Here is a 23,856-nt window from a genome sequence, read left to right as displayed (position 1 = left end):
AGAGCCCACTGTTTGTGCTGTCCTTTCGCACAAAAACAAACTGCTGAAGTTAAGAGAACTGAACAAAAGTAGCGATAAATAGTTGGCGACTTTGCAAAAGAAAAATACAGAGCTAAAGCCAGTGTGGTTTTCACTGGTAGTAAGCTTTATGCAAGTGTTCCTTTTTTAGAACATCGGCTCTTGGCAGTAACAAAACTAAGGCAGAAGATACTCCTTTCTTAAAATCTCCGACATTAAGCAAGCTGGCGTAAACACTGTCCCATCCTATGAAATGTTAGAGCAAAGTTCGCGGCTGTTAGTAGGCAATGCGTTCATAAGCAGTGTCACAAGTGCATGCTACATACCTTACTTGCGTAAATTGTGCATTTTTTAAAAATTAAGGCATCAAAAAGGGGTGTGCAAATTACCAAAAATTTTGTGGGCACATTCTAAAAAAATTCTACAAAGGTCATAACCCGAAATATATACTGTATATTGCCACCTATACGTTGGTTTACCTCCAACTCACACCTTCACTGGCCAAAAAAAAGTTGACTCCAAATACAAGACTCACACCCCTCCTGCCCTGCTCCACATTATGTAGTCGCCCATGGAATGGCATGATGGCACATGCGCAGCTCAAAGCAATAAACATGCAACAATACAATGGCAAAGCCAGCAGTAAGAGGCAAACGAAGATAACAGGCAATAAAACGCCGCCCTCGCGTGCGACCCTGGCTGACTAGCGGCAAACCGAACAGCAATCAGTTCGGTAGTTTCAGATTCTGACGCACTGGGTGAACAGCGCGCAATGCGTCCGCTCTCCACTCGAACCTTTCTCTGCTGCACACGATAACACAGCCGCACAGATCTTCCCAAGCCTGTCTTGTGCGCAACCGCGTGTATACTGGTGGTCAACCCCCTCCCCGTTCCATCCCCCATCCGAGCGTGCACACCACCCGAAGAAGAAGAAAGCAGTGCGACACATGTGAACAAAGTGATCATGTGACCACGTATGGAGCCAAGCGTGGGTCTACGTGGGACGTGTGTATCATAGCTATGCTGTAGAAGCTATTTCTCAAGAAATGCTTTCCTGCCTACCATAGCCTCTAAAGCACTGAATGCATTGCAGCTCACACGGTGAAAGAAAACATTATTCAAGCATAGTGGTTTCTGCAGTGATTTGTTCTCTATAATTTGCAGAGACATTGCAGGAAGCTTATGAAGTTATCTTCAAATAGCGAAGAGAAATTCGCACCGGGCATAACATAAAAAGCTGTTTCAGATGTCATTAGCTTTCTGTATATGGGAAATGCCAATGTTCCAAAATTGAGACATAAAATATTAGAATATTAGAGTAAGAATTTTAGTGTAAAATGATGCACCCTACTTTTGTAGCTCCATTATATATATTTTGTTTCTGTTTACTACATGTGCTTGGCTCCCTTTTCCTAATTACTGCATTAATAATATGGACCCTTCATCAACTCTCGACAATTTCTGTGATTCTACTGCACAGGCAATATTTTGTAAACGACAACTGGTAATAAACTCTACACCAGACTAACCTCTTCATGCAGGAACTCGTGTGGTAGGTTGATGTCGAAGTTCAGCACTGGCAGCTTCGTTGCAACAGCAAGTCCCCGGTCGACAAGCACGTCAGCTGCACTGGTTCTCCCCGCGTAGCATGAGTTGAAGAGAAGCACTTTGTAATGAAAACTTTCTGGCCGATCTGCAGCAGTTTTTGCTACAACCTTAAAAAAGGAAAAAAAATTGCTTAAGCATGTAATCTGATGCTTTGGGTGAAACCTACAGCAGCTATGCCTTTAACAGCATGACGTGCACGCCTGCTTCTATGCAAGTATGATGCAATACTGTTATAACAGCTGTTACTGAATTCAACTGGGCAGTAAAAACACTCACACATGAAATTACACAAACAAAAAAGGAAGTCAGTGAAGCTTTGAAGTTCAACGCCTCAGAATAAACAGCAGAAACTTAATTAAAACAGCCACAGAAAAACAAAATGTGTAAGCAATTCGAATGGAGCACACAATGTTGCTGTACTTCATTCAGCTTACTTCTGCAGGATTTATACAAAATCATGGTTCTCTTTGCAAAACAGGAAGCCCAAAATAAAAAGGACACGAACTTAAATTTTCATCAAAACAGAAACCATGCTGAGGTAAACTGGATGGAGCACAGCAATTCACCGTTTCATCATTTCAAGCGAAGACTACGATGTTCTCGCGGGTTGCAGCAAATCTGCTGTCTCGCAGAACTGCCGTATGAAAATATCTGACCAAGTTAAACATTTTTACAGCCCTGCCCTTTTCTGTTCATCGTGTGCCCCCCTCAAGTACTCACCCTCAGGCACAAGATTTGATTTATGTCGCCGTCATCAAAGCCAAAGTCTTCAAGCGCACGCTGAGCCTCTGCACTCCACTCCTTGGATGGGAGGCCTATGCCGGCCAGAGAACACAAGATGCCTTGGTACGGTAGCTTGATCATCGATGGAAGAGACTCATAAAGCTCGTCTGAACGACAGGTCGCAGTATCCCCATAGTCGGGGAAGAATACAATGACTTCGTCGTCATTGATCACTTCCAGCACCTCTGCACGATACCATCTGTGAGCAAGTAAAAAAGAAAAATGGGCACATGCCTCTCATTTATTTCTTTCGTGGCAATGTTGCTAGCTCCACAACTATATAGTAAAAAAGGGGGAGGGGGCTTTCTCAACACACAAAAATAAAAAAGGCCGTTAAAATGAAGCAATAAAAACAGAAAATTGAAGAGACATGAAATTCCACCCTTTACGAAAAAATTTACTGCCAGACGCCATGCCAGTGAAACATGAAATTGATGCTGTTTGCCGTGAATGCATGATTCACCACTCCAGAAAGCAGCGCAAATATTAGTTCCCGCCACCGTGAACAGAAGGCGCCACTCCTCTTTAATCCTTAAGGTAACATAGGCACGTAATTGTAGTTGCGTGCTCAACAGAGTCAACAGAACACAGGCATAAATGGGCACCATGGCCGGGCTACCTAAAAGAACCAATATGTACTTCAATGCAGGATATTTTGTGCATGCAATACGCTTTGTGAATTTCAAAGACAAGTACACGCTTAGCGAACTTTGACTGAGTGCACAGTACTATAAGCATGAATTAGCCATTTTTATGGGAACATAACTGAACCACTTCAACTGCTGCCACTTTTCAAGCAAACTCTAGACAGATGAAAAGATTTTTATGGCAGGTGAAATGGACTCCAATGCCAAGTTTGAAGAAAGACATACTTGAGCATTAAAAGCTAATTAATACGCACACAAAAGCATGTGCCACTGAAGCGTTCCCACAGGTGTTTTCAACTATTATGACCCATTCAAATTCACTATTTTGCCATTACAAAGCTTTTTTCTTTTTCTTCATAATTAACCCTTCTGCCTGTTTCAGCCATTTAATGGGTGTGGTCATGCATAATTATTATCATCATTATTCGAGTAAATTCTCACCTGCTGTTGGCACAGCGAGCGATGCACGATGATCCAACATGCACACATTTCAGCTTTTTCAGAGTTTCTTTTTCGACAGCTTTCTGAATGTCGTCCTCCAGCTGATCCAAGCTGTATAAACAATAAGACAGCAGTCACACATGCTCAGAACTAATCAGCCATGAGAAATACAACGCTGCAACAGGCAGCAGGCCAGAACACAACTCTGCAAGAAATGTCCTCATACATTGTAGCATTAATGAGGTTAAAGGGTCACAAAAAAAATGCTTTCTTATGTTATCACATTACTTCAAGGAAGTGATGCTCAGAGCTTCCCATCACTCTGCTCCATGCAAATTCACATGCATTATATTTATATGGCACTAGAAAGTAACCACCAACGACACCCCTCCTCTGGCTCTCACAGCAACTAGTGACGCCATCTGTGTTGTTATCGGAGAAGCACTGATGGTTACTGTGATAGAAGCTGACAGCCTGGCTCTGATATGGTATGCGTAGCCAGTTAAGCCACTATACTCACACCAACATGACACAAAGAAAGATAAGATCTTTCGTTAGAATCCATAGGACCAGACAGTAAAAAACAGAAAGGCAAGATCAAGATCCATGAATGGCTTCTCTTCTTTGAAGAACTTAAGCTTTGCTGAAATTCACTCCCTGATATGAGTAAATTTCAATATTTCTTACTTGCAGTGTTCATTACTATGAAAAGTCACACAGCAAGCAATGCACTGAAAAACCCAGGTAGTAAATTAGGGGTGCACAAATTACGCCAGTGAATGTGCACATACATTTAAGCCAATTTTGTTGTTCATGAAAATGCATCAAAATAAAGAGAGTCAGAAATATCAAATTAGAGGCACAGTAAAGTGACAAATTCTGTTTCTATTACCCACCATTCAATGTATCGGACTGCCTGAACATAAAAATGCACAGGCGAGACCACCTTCCACAGATACACGTGGTTGTAATTCTCCACATCAAGGTGCGCTGTGCGATGCCGCTTGAAAGTAGTACTCATGCTGTGTCTGCATGCTTTCTTTCCTGAAAAGTGCAAAAGAAATCGCGCCGTAATTGGCGGCACCAAGCATATGCTCACAAAGTAGATGCACAAACGACTACTGCACTGCGAAGGCCGGCACGCCATCTACCCGATTTTTATAATGCCGAAAATTCGGTGATCTTGATTTTTGACAGCTTCACAGAACCACTCATGACACTGTACAGCAATTGGAGGCAATATTTTTATTTTTTCTGACAGCTCGATTATCCAGACCTTTTTCCTGTGTCCTTCAAATTCCAAAAATCACCAGTCAACAACTGTACCTGCCTCCTGGACTAACAGGCTCGCTAAACCGGGTTCAAATTTTAAACAGATGTTACATCTCATGGTGGGATTCAGCGAATATGAGCCTGAGCGAAGGTGCTTGACCTCTTCATAGTTTTTAAGTAGCGCGATACATCCCATTAACCTGTGGGCAGGTTCAGCTGATGATATCAAATTTCACATGCGAACTATATGTTCATGGCACTCCGCTGCAAAGATGGTCAAATGGCTGATGCAGGAAGAAACAAGGAAAGCAGCAAGTGTTGTGCCTTCATAGCAATTAATAGCCCCGTGCTTGTTTTACTAAGAAATTTCACAATTTTGGTTTGGCACCGCACTCCTTACCATGAGGCTCCGAGCCGATCAGCTGCATAACCAGATGTAACTTCATGCAACACCCAGCACCAAATTCTATCACCTGTTCCACACACAACCCTCTTCCCATGCATAACCCATTCCATGCACAGTCCAATTGTTCCACAGGCAGTCTATGAGCAGTCCCTGCTCCACATACAGTCCCTGTTAGGTGCACAACTCCCATTTCTTGTGTAATGCCCGTTCTGCACGCAACCCCAAACACATGCCATGCAGTCCACACATAGGCAGCAGCACACACCTGATGGAAGCAAGGGTAGCGAGACACCTGCGTCGATAGCCATCTGGCGCAGGCTCTCCACATGGGTGGGGTTCTTGCAGGCGAAGCCCTCCTGAATCAGGGTACTGCCAAGATTCTCCACCATCACGGATACGTCGTCAAATAGCTTTTCTTGCACCCCAAGCCAGTCAAGCCACAGAGTGTTGCCAAGGCGCAGAGCCACCTGCCCGAAAAGGGAATTACAGAGAATTAGGAAAAAAGGCACGCTAACCCCTGACAACTCAAAAACGGCTCCATGTAATTTAGTATGCATTATGCCCTCCCAAAATGGTATGAGTGTGAAATGAAAAAAAAAAGAGGTGCGCAACCCCTAAATCCCAGGAATGGTTGCTTGTATTATACCACATCTCTGAAAATTCCACCCCATACTGCATCAGCATGCATTAAGTGCTCGAGAATCAGTCTGTTAGTGATGTCAACCACTATGCAAGAAAATTGTTGCAGCAGGTGGTTGCCCGTTCAAAGAAACTCCCTAGTAGCACAAAATGTCGCCAGAACGTTATGACAATGTCGCCAATGTTTTATAATGTTGTGCAACATACTCCAACGTTACAGCAACATGCCCATAAGTTGGTCAGGATGACACCCCCTGCTAACATTGCAGCCAAATGCTCAGGAATTCGTTAGGATAACATACCATCTGCCATCTTTGGAACAACATCGAGAAGCAACGTTGAGGCAATACAACCTGATGAACGTTATTATAATGCTTGAATCATAACAATAAAGCAACATTACAAATATATTTCAAGCACAGAGTTCCAGAAGTTTCCCAACTGTTGCTACAGTAAACATTTTTTTCAACTAGCAGTACTTTGCAACTGAACCTCTTCTGTTGCGCCTGCTATAAATTGCATGCACAGCTCGATTAATATGTCGCAAAGCTTTGTTTATTACCTATTCGCCACTGTCACCCTTGGGACACCCTTCAGGAACGGCTATATAAGCTTGACTCTATGTTATCCGCTCGGAGGTGAGTGTATGAGTTACATATGTTGTACTGTACTATTGTGGAGCTCAAGTGCCGGTCGCTCTCGTTGGTCCTCGAAAAGCGTTATGATATGTTGTGAAGCTTACCAATTGGCAGGCCTGCATGCTTGTGCAGGGTTGCTAAAATTTTCAAGAATGTTACATATGATGTTATGAAACATTGTGGCAACGTTGCAGCAATGTTGTACATATGTGGACACAACATCGTGGGAAATGTAGCAGCAATGTTTTTCACATATGTTGTCTTGATATTGCCAAAGGAGGACACTAGCCACGTTAATGCAGCCTAAATAGGTAACATTGCTGCAATGTTCCAGCAGCAATCTGTGCTACTAAGCCGCAATATACCTGGAACCGTTATGACACTATAGCAGTGGCCTAAGCTATTTTCCTCCACTGCTCAACAGCAACTTGCACATGCTGATTCAACGCTGAGCCATGATCGTTTGGTTTGGTTTAGCTTCGAGGTCACACATGAGGAAAATAGCACGTTTCACGTAACTGTTTCAAATAGCTTTTTATTCTTCCTGCAGGAATACAGGGCCAAAAATGTGAGTGAATATTCAAATTGGCCGAATTAAGCTCGCTGAAGAGCAATTCATTCACGAATATAACTTATTGAAAAATACTCTCTGCGGCCAATAGGCCGCTACATTTTTCTTCAAATCCGCCTGCACGAGGCCATGGCAGCCCTCAGAACATTCACACCATATTGTTGAAAAGCGTACGAAACTCTCATTTTAACGCGATAGCATTAAAGACCTCGTTTTCCAGCAAATCTGGTGTCGCCACTGTCGGCATTGTGTGCGAAAAATCACGAGCATGACTCTGGCAGGCGATGCCCAGAGAGCAACCTAGGAGGTAGGAGGGCCACGGAGGTCATGTAACCTTGTGGCGTCATCACAACCTGCCCGTAGTAAGCAAACTGCCCACTGTGGCCGGTGGCAGATAAACTAATGTTTGATCACTCGGGAAGATCAACCTGGGCTACACAATGCCCACCACCACTGGGAGCACCTGCCATCACAGGTCAGTGGTGCATCGCTTAACCGCTGCACCACTGCGCCAGGAGGGACATGAGAACTCCCAGGGATCTATGAATGTAAAGAAGGGAATGACACTCCACATATCTAGGAATTAACCCACTACGCCATTGCGTCATACCCTTAAGGCAGTAGTGTCCCCTCCAATTTTTGTTTTAAATGTTAGGGCTCAAGATTTTCATGGTTTTTGCCTCGCCAGCAATACTGCTCTCCGGTCTTCCAAATTCACTATAGTACTAAGGCGTTCACTCTGGTCTGATTGGATTCACTCATCGAACCTGTGGTATACACTGTTTTGAAGCAGTCTGTGTTAGAGAGACGAGCGCGAAATAATGAGAGAAAATAAAACTCCTTACCTTGCCCACAAGTTCCTTCTCGAAGAAAAGGCTATGCACCCTGAAGTCCGCTTGGAAACTCCAGCTGGTGTCGCCATCTGGGGGCTTGACTCCACAGTAGTATACTTCAACCGCGTGAGGCCGCAGTTGAGTGAAACTTGATGGCAGCGGAATGAGTTGATTGGCGGCTACAACGGACTGGCCCCCGTAGTCCATGTGTGTCACAGTCACACTAGCTGGTGTATGGTTGCCTGGTGCAACTGAAGTCACCTGAAAGCACCGTACACATTCGATTTCGAATCTCAAACTTTTTACAGGAGTGTGTAGCTGAAAAAAAAAACAAATTTTTGTGCTGCCGCAAGACAGGCATGCCATTCAAGTCTTTCATCCAGCATGTAAATGCCTTCCATAAGCTGTCCACAGAAGATGCATTGAAAAATAGCGCCACCTGATCGCTATAAGTTTGTCAGTAGTGATCGAAAAACAGAGTGAAATCTAGATAACCTTGGATGTGCTGTAGCTACGTAGTCATATTCCTTCTGACAGATAACACAGCTGCACTGCACAAGTTTTCATCAAAGCGATCAAGCAGCATATATATTCAATCCTGACCTCCTACTGCTGTCATATGCTCCTTTAATTGAGGATCTTTTGACATTATGCTGCTTTTGCCTTGTACCTTTCGCAGAATTTTCTGTGTTTGCTGCCCCTCACATGGGTACTGCCTGCTTATCAACAACAACCTCAACCTCAACTTGCTTATTAATCTGGGCATATTGTGTATTATCAGGCTCAATGTGAGCTGCAATGCAAGAGGTGTGACAGGAGCGCAGTTCTCGAAGTAGTGCGAGCGTAGAAGCCCTGAACAGTACAAGTGTCTTGCTCTGGCACTCTTATACCGCAAGATTAAAATACTGGCAGCCCAGTTAACTGCCGCTGAATCTATCTCCGCAGAATTTCGTTCAGAAAGCTGCCAACGATAAGATATGACTATGACAGATGAGTCATTGTCTAATGTAGAGCTAAAATGTGATATTTACTATTACTGCCTTACTTAATCATTAATAACTTGCCGTGCAATTAGCTGTGGCGGCAGTGATTTCAGATTCAGCAAATGTAGGCAAATTCCGGTCCTGCAAAGGATCAGAGTGGAACCATCCATTTGTTTATTTTTTTTTGTTCGAATGATGCACGGGTTGTCTTTGTTTTGTTTATCTTTTAGTTTGTGTGCTAGATGTTACTTTGCCTTGTACCTCATTGTATTGCCCCTCCTGCCTGGGCCTACTAAGGCTGGCAGTATTGAATAAATAAATACAAAAAACAATATTGGGCCGATTTCCTGTGCTGCTTGGGTACGGAGACTTGGAGTGGCCGCCCCAGCTTAAAAACAATCTGAATAATTAAACTGACTGACTTTCTGTGAGCTAATCACACTAGACCAGTGTGAAAGGATGGCTGAGACAGTGGCGTTATATTCTCACCAAAACTCTTTGAAAGCTGCAATTACTGCACTGGAGCCCAAACACTTGGCCAGGCAAGGGCGCAGCATTTTCCTCCAGGGGCGTGCAGTTTCCCGGCTCAGAGAAGAAGAGGTTGAGATCCAACCAAGTTTCATAAGGATTCACGTTCTCTCCGACGTCAGCCTTGTTCTCTGAAGCAAAGACACAGATATTGATAGAAGCACTACATAGAATCAATCTCAAACAATTTTAAAAATCTGTTTCCAGTTGCTGAAGAACGAACTGAAAGTAAACGCTTGAGATTTAAAGCTGAAGCGCAGACTGTAGGGTCCGGATTTCAGTACAATTAAAATTAGCCAGCACTACAGCAAAAGGAGAGAAAAAGCAAGAAAGTTGAATCAAAGGTTAAGACATCTTGAGAGAACAAATGCAGCATGCACGGCATTCACTCATGATCGTATTTTGACCAAATAAAATACTGTTTAATTAATTTTAAGGGGCCCAAGATCTCAAACAGCCCAAAGTGTGCACTCTTCAACTGCTGCTTAGAACGTTCAGCACATGACTATATGAGTTGGCTTGTCACAGGCAAGAGCAGACATTAGTGCATGGGAGCATTGGCAACGATTCCATGAGAGTTGCAAGGTCAGGGCAGCAGATCTACTGTGCAATCAAATTAAAACAAAAAAATTAACAGGTTCAACCACCACAATGCCGTCTCCGAAACAGGCTCATATCATGAGTGCATCTGCAGAAGTTGAGTGAGCAATGGGTTAGTGGCGAGTGCTTGCAAAAGGAAGCAGCATCAGGCAGGCAGCAGGATTTTATCACTTGAAATACTCATAACACGACTCCCCACTTGACGTATGCAAAAAATTTTTGCGGGAGAACCTTTCTTAAACGTCACCCAAAAACCATTAATAACTAAAGAGTGAAAAAAAAATTCATTACGGTTGTGACACCCATCTAACGTGACATTCTGTGACAGCTGTTTGCACTGCTGAATTCACCGTTCATTGCTCAATACAGTGGCGCCCTCTCTGCGCAGGCACAAGCACTATTTTGCACCGCTGCACACAAAGAACACCACAAATTCATGACATGGTGAACGACACCACTGCTCATAGCTCCTCATATTTCTCGCCCCTGTTACTCTAACGCTGCCACAGAACCAGGAAATGTGCCCTTAAGGCGGCACGCAGCTTTGAAATCCCCCAAAATGGCCCAAAAAAGCGATTTTTTGGTAACTATTGTATCTGCTTGTATGCCACAGAGAGAGAGAGAGACTCTTTAATGAAATGCAGAGAATTTAGCCGGCGTTTAAAAATCGCTGGCATGCTACTCTGCGTAGGAAGGGGAATTTGGGAGAAAAAGACAGAAGGAGAGCAGCGTGGAAGAGGTAAAAAAAAAAACCCGAAGATAAAATGCGGCCATGAAATGGGTACTAAGGATGCAATGGCGAGTATTGATGTAACCTATGGAATGATGGAGCGCATAGTCCGACAAATGGGCTGACGAGTTCACTGCATGAAGAATGCATGAAGGTAACGTGCAAGTGAATTTAGAGCTTATCAAGATGTCCAATGTCTTTTAAATATGTAAAAAGAAAGTTCATTGCAAGTCTCTGTTGCCTGAAGCAGGCTAAGGGACCTAAAACTTTGTCCATTGTTAGGGGCACTGGGCAGAGCTTCTGCATGCAATGTTCATAGTACGCACGCTCGTTAGCATACGCAGGGCACACAAGTAGGATATGTTCCACAGATTCTATAGAGGCACAATTGTCACAATGCGGACTGTTCGTTTGTCCAAAACGGTATCGCAAGCCGTTTGTATATGCAGAGTTCAGACGAAGTCGGTGATAAAGTGTTTCCAGTTGTCGAGGGATTCTGGGTGAGAGTCTTGATCTAAGATGTGGGTCGATTGAGTGAAGAAATTGGTACTGATGTGTCGGCAAACTCCAAAGCCGATACGTTTCTTCGTAAGCAAAACTTTTAGCCATTTGTGACGCATCCGATTTCGTGAAAAAAGTTCGAATGTATCTCCGATGTTGATGGCCCTTACGGGCCGCTTCATCTGCTTTTTCATTAGCCAGAATGCCACAGTGAGCAGGTACCCACTGAAATGTTATGCAGTGGCCTGCGGCAATAGCTAAATGATGTATATACCCGATGTCGAGGGAAACTGGCTGGTGATTCGTTTTCTTCAGCAGGTTGGCCAGGATCTGCAGAGATGCTTTTGAATCGGTGAAGATAACCCAACGGCCGGTGGTTCGGCGCAGGATGTAAGAAACAGCTTCCTTAATGCCGTGAAGCTCAGCTGTCGTAGAGGATGTCCTCCGCTGCAGCTGGTAAGAAAGGGCATGGTTTGTTGAGGGCACATAAAGGCCACAAGAAGAGGTTTCTTTAGTAGTTGAATCATCGGTGAAGATATGGATGTGCTGCGTATATTCCTCCGTTAAGTAGGCGAGAGTAGTTTGCAGAAGCGCTGCCTGTGGCATGCGGCTCTTTGCATTCACACCTGGAAATGACTTCTTCACCTTTAGAGGAGAGAGTGTCCATGGAGGAAAGGCCAGAGGTAGTAGCTTCTGTGGCTGATTAATAGTAGGAAGGGGCAGGAGATGTACTGCCTGGCCAAAGCTAGAGTTGCTGTGAGTTAGATGGACACGGTGTAGGAAGTGTTTCTTCCCTTGCAGGACATGGCGGAGATGGGTACGCATAGTTTCCTGGGCGGAAATCACCTCTAGTGGGAGACATCCTGCCTCCGCTACTGTTCCTGACGCAGAGGAACCTTTTGGGAGGCCAAGACATATTCGCAGGCAGTTGTTCCGTGCGGCATTGAGAGTCTTATTGCTAGATGTAGATAATCTTTGAAGCACTGGTAGACAGTAGCGCAAGGTTCCTTCAACGTAGGCTTTTTCAAGCAGAAGCATTGATCGGCAGTTGCTACCCCACCTTGTTCCCGCCATGAACCTGAACACTTGCGATGCTGCAGTAATCCTCTGGCGGAGTTTTTTGATCTGAGGTGACCATGACAGATTGTAGTCGATTACAACACCCAGGAATCGCTGAGATCGTACATATGGCAGCGATCGTCCGCCTAGGAGCAGCGGATATCGGGTCATCGTTTTTCTTGTAAACGCCATTGCAACACTCTTTTCTGGTGATAGACGGAGACCTCTGGAAGCCAGGTACATCGAAACGTGCAATAGCGCTCGCTGAAGACGTTGCTGGGTGATATAGCGCGAACGTGATGCGGTCCAGATGCAGATATCATCAGCATAAATTGTTATGCGGACCCCTCGCGGAAGGTTTCTTGTTATGTGAATAAGGACAATATTGAACAAGAGAGGGCTGAGCACCGCTCCCTGTGGTACGCCCCTCTCCACTGCGTGAAAGCGTGTTGGACCGTCTGGAGTGGACATAAAAATTTGCCGTTCTTTTAAATAATGCCCAATCCACTTGTATAGCCTTCCTCCAAGGCCAAGACTGCCAAAGGCTGCGAGAATTGCATGGTGAAAGACAGAGGCAAAGGCGGCCTTGATGTCTAGGAAAACGGCTGTCGGGATGTACCCAGCATGAAGGTACTCTTCAATTGATGAGACGAGGGCGATGATATTGTCAGTCGCCGACCTGTTTTGACGGAATCCGTTCATTTCTTGGGGGAACTCATTTCGGCTTTCTAGGAACCAAATTATGCACTTGGAGATCATGCGCTCCATGAGCTTACCTACGCAGCTCAGTAGGGCAATGGGCCGGAATGATGCGTAGCTTGTTGGCTGCTTACAGGGCTTCAAAACGGGCACAATTTTTGCCAGCTTCCATTCCGTGGGCACCTCACCAGCCATCCAGGAAGAATTGTAATACTCCAGGAGTCGAAGACGGGAGGTGTGGGGTAGCTTAGCAATGGCGGCATAGGTCACCTCATCATGACCCGGAGACGTGTGTCTGTTTGTCTCCGCGATAGCTGTGGATAGTTCTTCCATTGTGAAAGGCAGGTCTAACGCTGGCACTGCCGCCTTTGGGATGCCTGTTTGACCATCTGCGGAGAGTGTCGAATGCCCTGACCCTGTCGACAGTAGCCTGCAGTATTCTTCTGAGACTTCTTTTATAGATTTTTGCTCGTGAAGGGAGAGTGCAGCGAAGGGGTGGAGTTGTTGAAGTGGCGTGCGCATACCTCTAACTATCCGCCAAATGTTGGTTACTGGTTGGCGCACATCCAGCGTAGAACAAAAGTCACGCCACTTTTGCCGACTCAGTTTATCCATGTAGCGTCGAATGTGACGTTGTGCCCGTCGGCATGCACGTAGGTCATCGAGGCTTTTTGTGCGCAGAGCTTTCCTTTCAGCTCGCCTGCGTATAGCGCAAAGCCTTTGGAATGTGTCATCATTTGAAGGTAGGTTATCATTTTTAGCTGTAATTTGTGTACTCGCTCTCAGGCAATACGCCATTGTCGATGCTAATTCCTCATTGCGAGTTGCCGCAGTAACTCCTTTGCTTACAGCGTCCTTGTATGCGTCCCAGTCTGTAGATTTTATAAGGAATTTCTTTGGGTTCCTCAGCGCATGGAAAGCCGATATGAGGATTGGGTAATGGTCGCTTCCGCGTGTCTCCAAATCAGTGCACCAGCCAAAGTTGTGGGCGAATGAACTTGTGACAAATGTCACGTCGATGCTGCTGGTAGTCGTCGGGCCTCGGAGGTAGGTGATGCTGCCGTCATTTAATGGCTGAACTGAATGCTTAGAGAGAAGTTTTGCAAGCTTGGCACCTCGGGCACATGTATGTGAGCTGCCCCAAATTTCATTATGAGCATTGAAGTCTCCGCAAATAATATGCGGAGAGGGCGTCCTTGATATCAAATTTTCAAGTCTCAAAGCATCAAATGGCGTGCCTGGCTCAAGATATACTCCAATCAAAGTGTACTGTTGTCCGGCAATAACTGTGACAGCGCACACGTATTCATTGTCGCTGTGAGGCGGGACATCAACCCGTGAGGCCGGGATATCCTTGCGAAAGCCTATCAGCAATCTGCTGACGTTATCTGGTCGTTGTGAATGATGGAAATAGTATCCGTGGAGTCGGAAAGTTTCCTCGACGCGTGATTCACAGATGACTATGAAGGGGAAGCGGTACGCTCGCACGAGCTGTCGGAAATCTGAGAGTTTAGAGCGTAGCCCGCGAGCGTTCCACTGGAAAATGGTGCATGTACGAAAGATGTTGTTGATTGTCAGCTGCGGTAAAGTTCTCGCTGTGGAAGCCATGATTACTGAAGTGTGGTATTACGCCCCTGCGGAGCGTAGGAGACCGACACCGACGGCTCCATTGCAAGGACAGCTTCTACTTCTGGGAGTCCTCCTGACGAGGGGTTTGCACGGATAAGAGCTTTGATGGCTGCAAACAGCATCGGAATCAGTAGGCATGTGACATCTTGTTCAGAGCTTCCGGTTTGCTGCCTGCCGCTGATCTTCCTGTCATGTTGTGGCGCCTTAGGCTCAGAGCGAGCGCCGCTGTTTGTCGGGTCTTGTGCAGTGCATTGCAGCAGCTTTGATGAAGGAGGAGAACCAACAGACTTCCCACGCTTCTTTTTTACCGCATCTGCGTAGGTCTTGTCAGCTGCTCTGCCACGCTGTGTTGACTGCTTCTCGGAAAGAGCTGCCGTAGGCGTGAAAACCACGTCGGGGTTAGGTTTCATTGCTGAAATCGACCAGGAAGCTTAAAAAAAATGGCTGGGGCTCAACGTAGCTCGAACCTAGTTATACGAGCGAAAGCTCTGTTAAGCATGGTCTCCACTATCTCAAATCGAATGTCAAGGTCAAAGGTCAAGGTTAGGTACCCGATGGTCATAGTCATATATGATCACGTAGTCATACTACCATAGCTTGGACCATACCACCACGCAGCTTAAGTTTGGTTTGACCTTGTGAGGCATTGAAGGTTATAGTCGATGTGGTGCTCATTGTCAGATCAAATGTCAAGGCCAAGAGTCAAGTTCAAGGTCGGTACTCAATAGTCAGTCATATGATCACGTGGTCACACTACCATACCTTGGGCCATACCACCACGCAGTCAAGTTTGGTTTGACCTTGTGAGGCATTGAAGGTCAAATTATGTCTCATCCACATCGAAATCTGCATTTGTACGCCGAAGAGTGGAGCTCTCGCTCTGAAGATTGTTTTGTGAGCCACGGTGGTTGTACATTGCGGAGAAACGCTTGAACAACAGGAGTTTTTCGCAGTTTTGGTTTTATGATTAGATCCTAACCTTGTGAACCAGATTTTTTCATGACTACTTCCTCAGTTTTGACGTTGTTTGCTTTGCTACATGCCATACTGCAGGCCAAGACATTGTTTTCAAATTTGTAATTTTAAATTTCTTGTATGAAATTTTCTTCTCACTCTGGACATGTCAATGGGCTTTGCATCACAAAAATTCAAAACACGAATTGGTGCTTGTAGAAAGCAATATTCAAACAAAATCTTGACATGTAGCATGGCAGTAGAAATGCAATGGATGCTGAACAAGCCTTCTGCCACATTTTTCTTAACCCTCCAGCCTTTTCACCATATTCAGAGAAAAAATATGTATTAGAAAACAACTTTACGAGATACAGCAGTGAAATTTTGCCAGAGTAGTCATAAAATCACTTCTAATATGCTAAAAAATTCCATGCAAAAACAACAAGAAATAACAAAACATCTGCTGAAATCTACGCCCCCTTTTAATCGCTGTTGAAATAAATATAAACCTTAGGGGCACTTCAGTAGCGAAAACAGATTTTTGTCATTCAAACCTGTCTCACCAGATCCGGATGACGACCCCCAGTGCTGCAGAATCCACGCATAAAAGTGTGATGCACTCATCACCTTGGTGATCAATATGCGGACCTTGCCCTCAGAAGGCAAGTCAGACCAGAGTGGTGAGTGATCCACCTGAGGCAAGATCTGATGACGGAAGGAGCAGAGCTTCTGCCCTTCGCAGTGGCCAAAGGTCTTGAGATTTGGGCACAGGGCCAGCTTGGCATCAGTTGAGACCCTCTGGAATAAGGGGGGGGGGGGGGATCCCATCGATACAAATGCCAAATAAAAGTGCGAGCATCTGCAGAAACATTAACTGAATGCTTTGATAAAACAAAGCAATTAGTAGAATTGATACTCCTGTCACAACCCATGTTTCTGGTGCACAGTGAATGGCGGCTGGAGTTGTAGAACAATAAAATATGCAAGCATGTAGTACAAGAACTATACTACCGATTCTACACAATACCTCCAGCTGAAATTGCAAGTCATCATCATCAACCTCGCTGTGCCCACTGCTGTATAAAGGCCTCATCATATCTCTCCGATATCCTTTGCCAGCTGTGGCCACCCTAGCCCTGCAAACTTTTTAATCTCATCCGCCCACCCAACTTTCTGCCACCCCCTGCTACGCTTACCTTCTCTTGGTATCCAGTCCGTTACACTTCATCATCATCATCATCATCAGCCTGACTACGCCCACTGCAGGGCAAAGGCCTCTCCCATTTCTCTCCAATTAACCCTGTCCTTTGCCAGTTGCAGCCGCCATATCCCCGCAAACTTCTTAATCTCATCTACCCACCTAACTTTCTGCCGCCTCCTGCTACGCTTGCCTTCTCTTGGAATCCACTCCGTTACCCTTAAGGACCAGCGGTTATCTTGCCTTCGCATTACATGCCCTGCCCAAGCCCATTTCTTCCTCTTGATTTCAACTAAGATGTCATTAACCCGCGTTTGTTCCCTCACCCACTCTGCCCGCTTCCGGTCTCTTAACGTTGCTCCTAATATTTTTTTTACATAGCTCACTGCGTTGTCCTTAAGTTGAACCCTTCTCGTTAGCCTCCATTTTTCTGCCCCCTAGGGAAGTACCAGCGAGATACAGCTACACTTTTCTCTTGAGGGATGCTGGTAAAATGCCATTCATGATCTGAGAGAACCTGCCATATGCATTCTGCTCCATTCGAATTCTTATAGTTACTTCACCCTCGTGATCCGAATCTGCAGTCACTACCTGTCCCAAGTACATGTATTCCCTTACTGCTCCCAGCACCTCACTACCAGTTGTCAACCTCTGTTCCCCGCGGCACTGCTGAATATTACTTCGGTTTAAAGTAAGTGAAAGTATCCTCTATTTTTTTACTTTACGCAAACATGTGAAAGAACTAAACTACCAATTTTACACATTCCCACCAGCACAATTTGCAAATATTCTTTTCTTTTCTTCACTTTTGACACAACTTTTTATAAAAAAAGAGCAAAAGATGTGATGCGATGCAGGCTGAAACAGATTGGAGATCGATATAATCATACATATTCAACTTCGTGCAAGTCTGCTCGAAACTGCAGATTGTTTCAACATGTTTAACTACGGCACAATGCATACAGCACAGCAAGAACGTAAAACAGTGCAATTCAAAAGGACTGCTTCATGACTAAAGCTGATTACATACAGTGCAGAGAAACTAAACAAAGCAAAAAAAAGGTCAATTCCACTGATAATTCTCATTCAACTCACAGTCTCCTCCTGGGTAGCAAGCTGCCTCAGTACATCGGGAATCTCACTGCCCGACTTGCTCAGGAACTCCACAAGCTGTACAGAACGGTTTCCGTCATCTCTTGATACTATAACATAGGACATCGGTATTTCAGGTGCACGAGTAGTATTTCCCTGAAACAAAACAAACAAGCAGAAATGAGCTTTCGCCCTCTATAACTGACCAGAGGCTTTAGCTTCGTAACAGGTCCAAATATGTGATACTGCACCACCTTGCAACCATTTAAGCTCACACGATTTTAACAATCAGTTAATTCAAATGAATTTCAAAACTCTCATCAGCTGGTGAAGCTTTCAGTGCATCCTGAAGCCATTTTACTTTTGATTAAATCAACTTTTCTTCCTCACACAGCGAGATACCCACAGAATGAACAGGCCATCATGCATATAGAAGATACGGACACTCCTGGAGCAGCAGATAATGGTTTACAGCCCAAGCCTGACCCGCCGTGGTAGCTCAGTGGTTACGAAGCTCGGCTACTGAGCTGGAGTTCCTGGGTTCCAACCCGGCTGCGGTGGCCGCATTTCAATGGAGGCAGAACGCAAAACGCCCCACAAAACGCGCCCCTGTGCTCTCCAAAGCCCTCCACTCCAGCACCTCTTTCTCTCTTTCTTCTTTCACTCCCACCTTCCTCCCTTCCCTTTCCGCGAGGTTCGAATGTCCACCGAGATGCCAGACAATTACTAAGCATTTCCTTTCCTTAAGAACCAATTTTAAATTTCAGTCCGAGTCTGAAGGTCATTGTGGCGACACAAAAAAAAAGATATTAACTGTGCAGTCATAGTCATGGTAACCAAATACCACTGTCTAGCAGCATTTCAAACTACAGTAGTTGCACATAAACATATGTTCGCACTTCTTTTTGTCACCTTTAAGAAAAAAAAGTACGAGGCATCCTCTGCAAATGCAGAGATGGCAATGACGAAACGAACAGTAGAGGTGATAAGAAAAACAGCACTGAAGCATGCCATTCTAATAATTAGCAGCTGTCACAGCCAAGAACAAATCTGCAAAGACCAAAATGCACTTTTTTGTAAGAAACGTTTCAAATCAAACTCAACTCTGAACTGACTAACCCGTGAGGTATAGTTCCCAGGAACGGTTTGAAAGTTGTCCTGCTTTGTGGCAAAAAAGAAAGGAAACAAGAAAAATGGTGCAACGAAGTCCACTCCGTTGCCAAATTTCATGTTATTTTTTCCCCCAGCAGGAATTCCTGATCAATGTGAAATTGCTGGCTGAAAACATGAGAGCATGAAGCATGCAGCCTACACAAGGGAAGACAAAGTGTGCACTTCAGTTACAGCCAGAGCATATATCTGACCAAATGGTGTGCACAAACTGGTTTTTAACTGTGCAACCAAGCTGTATTCCACCAATGCCTAAGCTACTAGTACAACGAAACTCGCAAGGCCTTCTGTTGCAGGTCTAATTATTTTACCGTAGGTATGCTGGTACCTCAACTATAGCTTTTTGCCATAATGATAAGAATTAAAATTAAAATACATATTCATTTTTTGCTAAAGCAGCTCAGACCCCATGCCACTGTTACTGTGTCATTAATTGCTAGTTAAAAATAAAAAAAAACTAAAAGAAACTAAAGCGAGTTATCTCAACAGTATGCGCCTGTTCACCAGCAATGAGCAAGAAGTTTTCTTTTCCACTAAGCTGCGCAAGCACATTAAAAAAACTTGCCTTATCTCTGAATGAGCGCATGCCGTCAGCAATGCAGGAGTAGCGAAGTCCAAAGTTGAATTCTGACAGCTCCGGTACGTCGTAATGGACGAGAACGGCGGCATCACGAATGTCGGTCAGGAGAAGCACTCCATCTTGGACCACCAGAACAGGCGACTTGCCCTTAAGGTGTGCAGATGTCCACTCACTTGACTCTTCTGTAATTCCAAGACATACATTACTTACCTCAAGATAAGTCCGAAATTTCTGCTTGAAGCAGATTACTAATTTAAACCGCAAAACCTGTTACAGATCTCAAAATTGCTGTGCACGGTTATTTTGGAGTGTATATTCGCCCTTTACCATAATGCAGTTACGGACTTGCAGAGACTCCTTGAAATGACCATGCATGTCAATGATTTGCTGCAGTTTTTTCAGTTTATCATTATTGCTCATAGGATCTACAGGGTGAAGGGTGGTTTCACTGCATCACTAAGATGAAATGTCACCTCGGCTGGTTGCTTGTGGTAAAGGACAGACTATATACATCAATACATATTCTGTCAAAACAATAAAAATAAAAAAAGTGCAGCATAATGATGTATCACTGTCAGCATGTTGTATATATGCTGCATCTCTGCAAGCCGACCTCGCTTCTGTATCTTGCGGTATGCTGGCCAATGCCAATAGGAGTGAAGAAGATTCGAGCCCAAAAGTGTGGTAGCATCAATAACAGGTGTTTTAGGGCTTCTTCAAATTGGTTTGGTTTAGGTTTGGTTTATGGGGTTTAACCTCCCAAAGCGACTAAGGCTATGAGAGACGCCGTAGTGGAGGGCTCCGGAAATTTCGACCACCTGGGGTTCTTTAACGTGCACTGACATCGCACAGTACACGGGCCTCTAGAATTTCTCCTCCAAAGGAATTCAACCGCCGCGGCCGGGATCGAACCCGCGTCTTTCGGGTCAGCAGCCGAGCACCATAACCACTGAGCCACCGCGGCGGCCTTCTTCAAATTGATATTATACATTCCACATTAATACAGTTTCATTAAACTCTTCTACAAACTCTTTCCTTATGCTATATTTCACTAACCAAAAGACTAATAAATAGGCTTCCATGTGCCTAAAATGTTTATCTCTCATATGCTTCACATGCTACCAGCCAAAGCTGATGCATGCAGGGGAAAGTGGTAGGACTGCAAACGAATTTATGTTGCAATGAACAGGAGAGTCATGAACAGTAACATTCAGCATTTGATGACAAGGGGCATTCACAGCAATTTACCCCGGATTGCAGCCATCGTCAGCTCATCGTGAACCAGGAGGGAATGCACACCGGATGATGAAAGCAACTGATGTGCTGAAATGGCCGTCTCTCTCTTAGCCGTGGTCACCACCACCTTTCGGCTACAATGTTCTTCCAGGATTGCTGTTCAAAAAAAAAAAAGAGACACTAATTGTAAATTCACCTCGCTGCCGCAAACACTAATTAGAAAAGTGTTTTCCAAAAATTGAACACCCATAAGCAAACCTACAAAAATCGGCCATCATGCCCGCACAGTGATCACTTAGCCCTACAGATATTGACATATGAGGATATGTCAAACCGTATTATATAATTAACTGCACTAGGTCTTGTGATTGGTGCACTATGATAAGTGGAAGCTCTGATAACTTCTGCTACTAACATACACTTCAGTAACTGGAAAACATAAAAACATCCTCCAACAGTACAACATGCCAGCTTCATGAATAACTGGTGCCCACACATTCATAAGTAAATCTATGCCCTGGACTGCGCAAACAACTGCACTACAGCTCAAAACATGAACTGAAGATGTCTTGGCTTCTTCAAAGATATTCCTGGATTATGGGGACCCATTCAGTACAGCACACAAAACTGTAGAAGACTTTTATAGACACCCTTGAGACCCTTACTAACCCACACTTGAAAAGGCACCGTGTAAACAGCAGGAAGGCCAGAGAAACACGGAACACGGGATTTATACTGCTGATTTGTTGCAGTAATAATGGAGACACACCAGTACATAAAAAACTTGTAAAAGAAAAGCAAAAAAAAAGGCGGGAGCCGGACGTTAATCTGATTTAAATTAGGGAAATCAGTCACACAGGGCAATAATTCGGAGTTTCTAAGAATGCTCGGAATGTGTAGATCGAGTTCCTGCAGCAAAAAGACGAGTTCAGATTCCTCTTCAGTGCTCCTTTAGCAGCACCACCTCATGTTGTAGAGTGTAAGCTCATTGCACTACGGTTTACTAATGGGATAAAAACCCGACAAATTGCCAGGCAAACTTCAAAGAGTTTGCACACACTTGGAAGTGCACTTCGAAGAGTTTGCACACACTTGGAAGGGCCAACCACATGCCATAATTTTGCAGGAAAGACTAGTGACAGCAAAAAGTCTTATTATAGCTGTAAGAGCTGTTGCCTTTCTGGCCACCAGATGTCACAGATGTCACCATCATGCAAGCAGAAGTAATGGCTTGATGATGATGATGCTGCAGCCATGCCCGTTGCAAAGGGCATCATCATCATCATTTCGAAACTGCTCAAAGCACCTGCGGCACTTCTTGTTCTGGTCAAGATGAAATGCCAAGTATAGATATATATGCAGGCACAAAAAGCCTCCGTCCTCAAACAGAAGACAATAGGCTCACCAAGCAAAGCCTCGCTGCGTGCATCTGGGTCGACGTAGCGGGTGACTGTTGGCACCTGCGCGTACACGGCAGCCTCCATGAATGATGAGAAAATGGCCAAAGGGTTGGGGAACACTACTGACATGCGCAGAAGCCTGCGCAGGCTGCTAGTCCACGTGGTTGAGCAGACCAGGATTTGCGAGAACTGGAGGGACGGCAAGCGCTTCTTCCGGGCCCGCAAGAATTCCCCCACCACCGTTATGACCTGCACAGCCATCCCAAATAAACGCGAATCAACGTCCAATCATGGTCTAAATAAAAACGTCCCCAAGCTGCCAACTGAAACAGTTATCTGTTCACTTAAGGCTCAACTGAAACTCTTGAAACCATTTGGAAGTTCATATGGTTTAAAAAAAAAATTATTCCGCAGTTTCGTATATTTGGGACACAAGCTGAACTGTCTTATGTCAGATTTTCCCCCTATGGAAACATCTGGAAAAAATAAATGGTTTCCTGCAGTTTTTTCCTCAGGATTTTCACTGGGCCTTGTGATCCTGACTTATTATCAGATATATTCCCACCTACATGCAATATGACTGTTTCAAAGATCACCAATGACTATCCTTGGTCTTTTCTCACACAAACACAACCCCATGCAAAAAAAAGGATGCACATCAGACCTGAAAGGCTTTTTAGCAATAGATGTCTATATCAAACTTCCAAAGGTCATCCAAGAACTTTTACAAATGAATGTTCCAGTATTCAGGCAGATAGATGAATATAAAACATGGTCTCGCTTTTTTGTGCTACCCAACTGCACATTTAAAACAAATCTGCCAATGTAACTTTCCTAGACAAAGCTCATAATACAAAAAACCACTGTAGCTTGTCTTCAGCAAGCCTTGCAAATTAGAGATTGAAAACCACACATGCTACTACTACAGCCTAGGTGTGGCTGCTCTCTTGCCGCAGACGGGGACCATAGAAAGAGCCTCATAGTGGCCGAAATAGATAAAATAGATCATTGCAGCACTATTTTAAGAATCACGTATACGAGTAGATACTGGCGAAAATCTTTCCCAGCCCAAATGGTTTATGGAACAATTTCCAGCTGGTTCCAGTTGGAACCAGTTGGAACCAAATGGGTTCCAGTTGGGTCCAACTGGAACCAACTGGAAATTGTTCCATAAACCAGTTGAGCTGGGAAAGATTTTCGGATTTTTACACCCCAAGCACAGGACTCTAGTGACGTTGCATGCACATCAAGGCGACATTTTCAATTACATGTTGAAATGATGCACTCCTGACTGCAAAAAACCCTGCTTTCGTTCTATTCTAACCCCAGCCAACAATTCGCAATAACTCTTCGGTTCCAATGTTGTCGTGGCAAGCCACACCTCCGTTTTGTATTTGTCCAACAGTCTGTCACCATCGTCAAGGACCAGGTGGCAGCACCGGTTCAGGTTCAGGATGAGTCGCTTGTAGTTGTTCAGGTAGCGAAGAAAACTGTGCGGGGTGGCCACCAGGATGTCGACGCCATTGACAAGAGGCACCTATAAGCAACAAAGAGTAATATACCAACATCACTACATGTGGAGTGTAGCTGATGACCATTCTGTGAAATGACCCCTTTACGGAAGTTATCACTATGGGCATA

General features: G+C 44.6%; 1 protein-coding gene across 3 annotated transcripts in view; it reads right to left on the bottom strand.

The window, feature by feature from the left end:
- Window positions 1-23,856, bottom strand: part of LOC149335454 (uncharacterized) — a 61,597-nt gene that overhangs the window by 5,887 nt on the left and 31,854 nt on the right. For 2 of the 3 annotated variants that reach the window (XM_089552139.1, XM_089552141.1), the window contains 13 exons: window positions 23,597-23,752; window positions 22,221-22,464; window positions 20,828-20,971; window positions 19,565-19,761; window positions 17,833-17,985; window positions 16,103-16,337; window positions 9,329-9,498; window positions 7,869-8,117; window positions 5,441-5,642; window positions 4,394-4,541; window positions 3,498-3,608; window positions 2,347-2,608; window positions 1,548-1,733 (listed from right to left, as the gene is read on the bottom strand). In XM_089552139.1, the coding sequence (XP_089408265.1) occupies window positions 1,548-1,733; window positions 2,347-2,608; window positions 3,498-3,608; window positions 4,394-4,541; window positions 5,441-5,642; window positions 7,869-8,117; window positions 9,329-9,498; window positions 16,103-16,337; window positions 17,833-17,985; window positions 19,565-19,761; window positions 20,828-20,971; window positions 22,221-22,464; window positions 23,597-23,752 (2,457 nt within the window). The remainder of the gene's footprint in view (window positions 1-1,547; window positions 1,734-2,346; window positions 2,609-3,497; window positions 3,609-4,393; window positions 4,542-5,440; window positions 5,643-7,868; window positions 8,118-9,328; window positions 9,499-16,102; window positions 16,338-17,832; window positions 17,986-19,564; window positions 19,762-20,827; window positions 20,972-22,220; window positions 22,465-23,596; window positions 23,753-23,856) is intronic. The other variant, XR_016284065.1, reaches the window with a different exon arrangement.

The sequence above is a fragment of the Amblyomma mixtum genome, chromosome 7, assembly GCF_055824585.1.
Source record: "Amblyomma mixtum isolate Tamu chromosome 7, ASM5582458v1, whole genome shotgun sequence".
Lineage (NCBI taxonomy): Eukaryota > Metazoa > Arthropoda > Arachnida > Ixodida > Ixodidae > Amblyomma > Amblyomma mixtum.
Note: the sequence above shows the minus strand (reverse complement) of the source record. Positions and strands in the feature narration are given on the sequence as shown.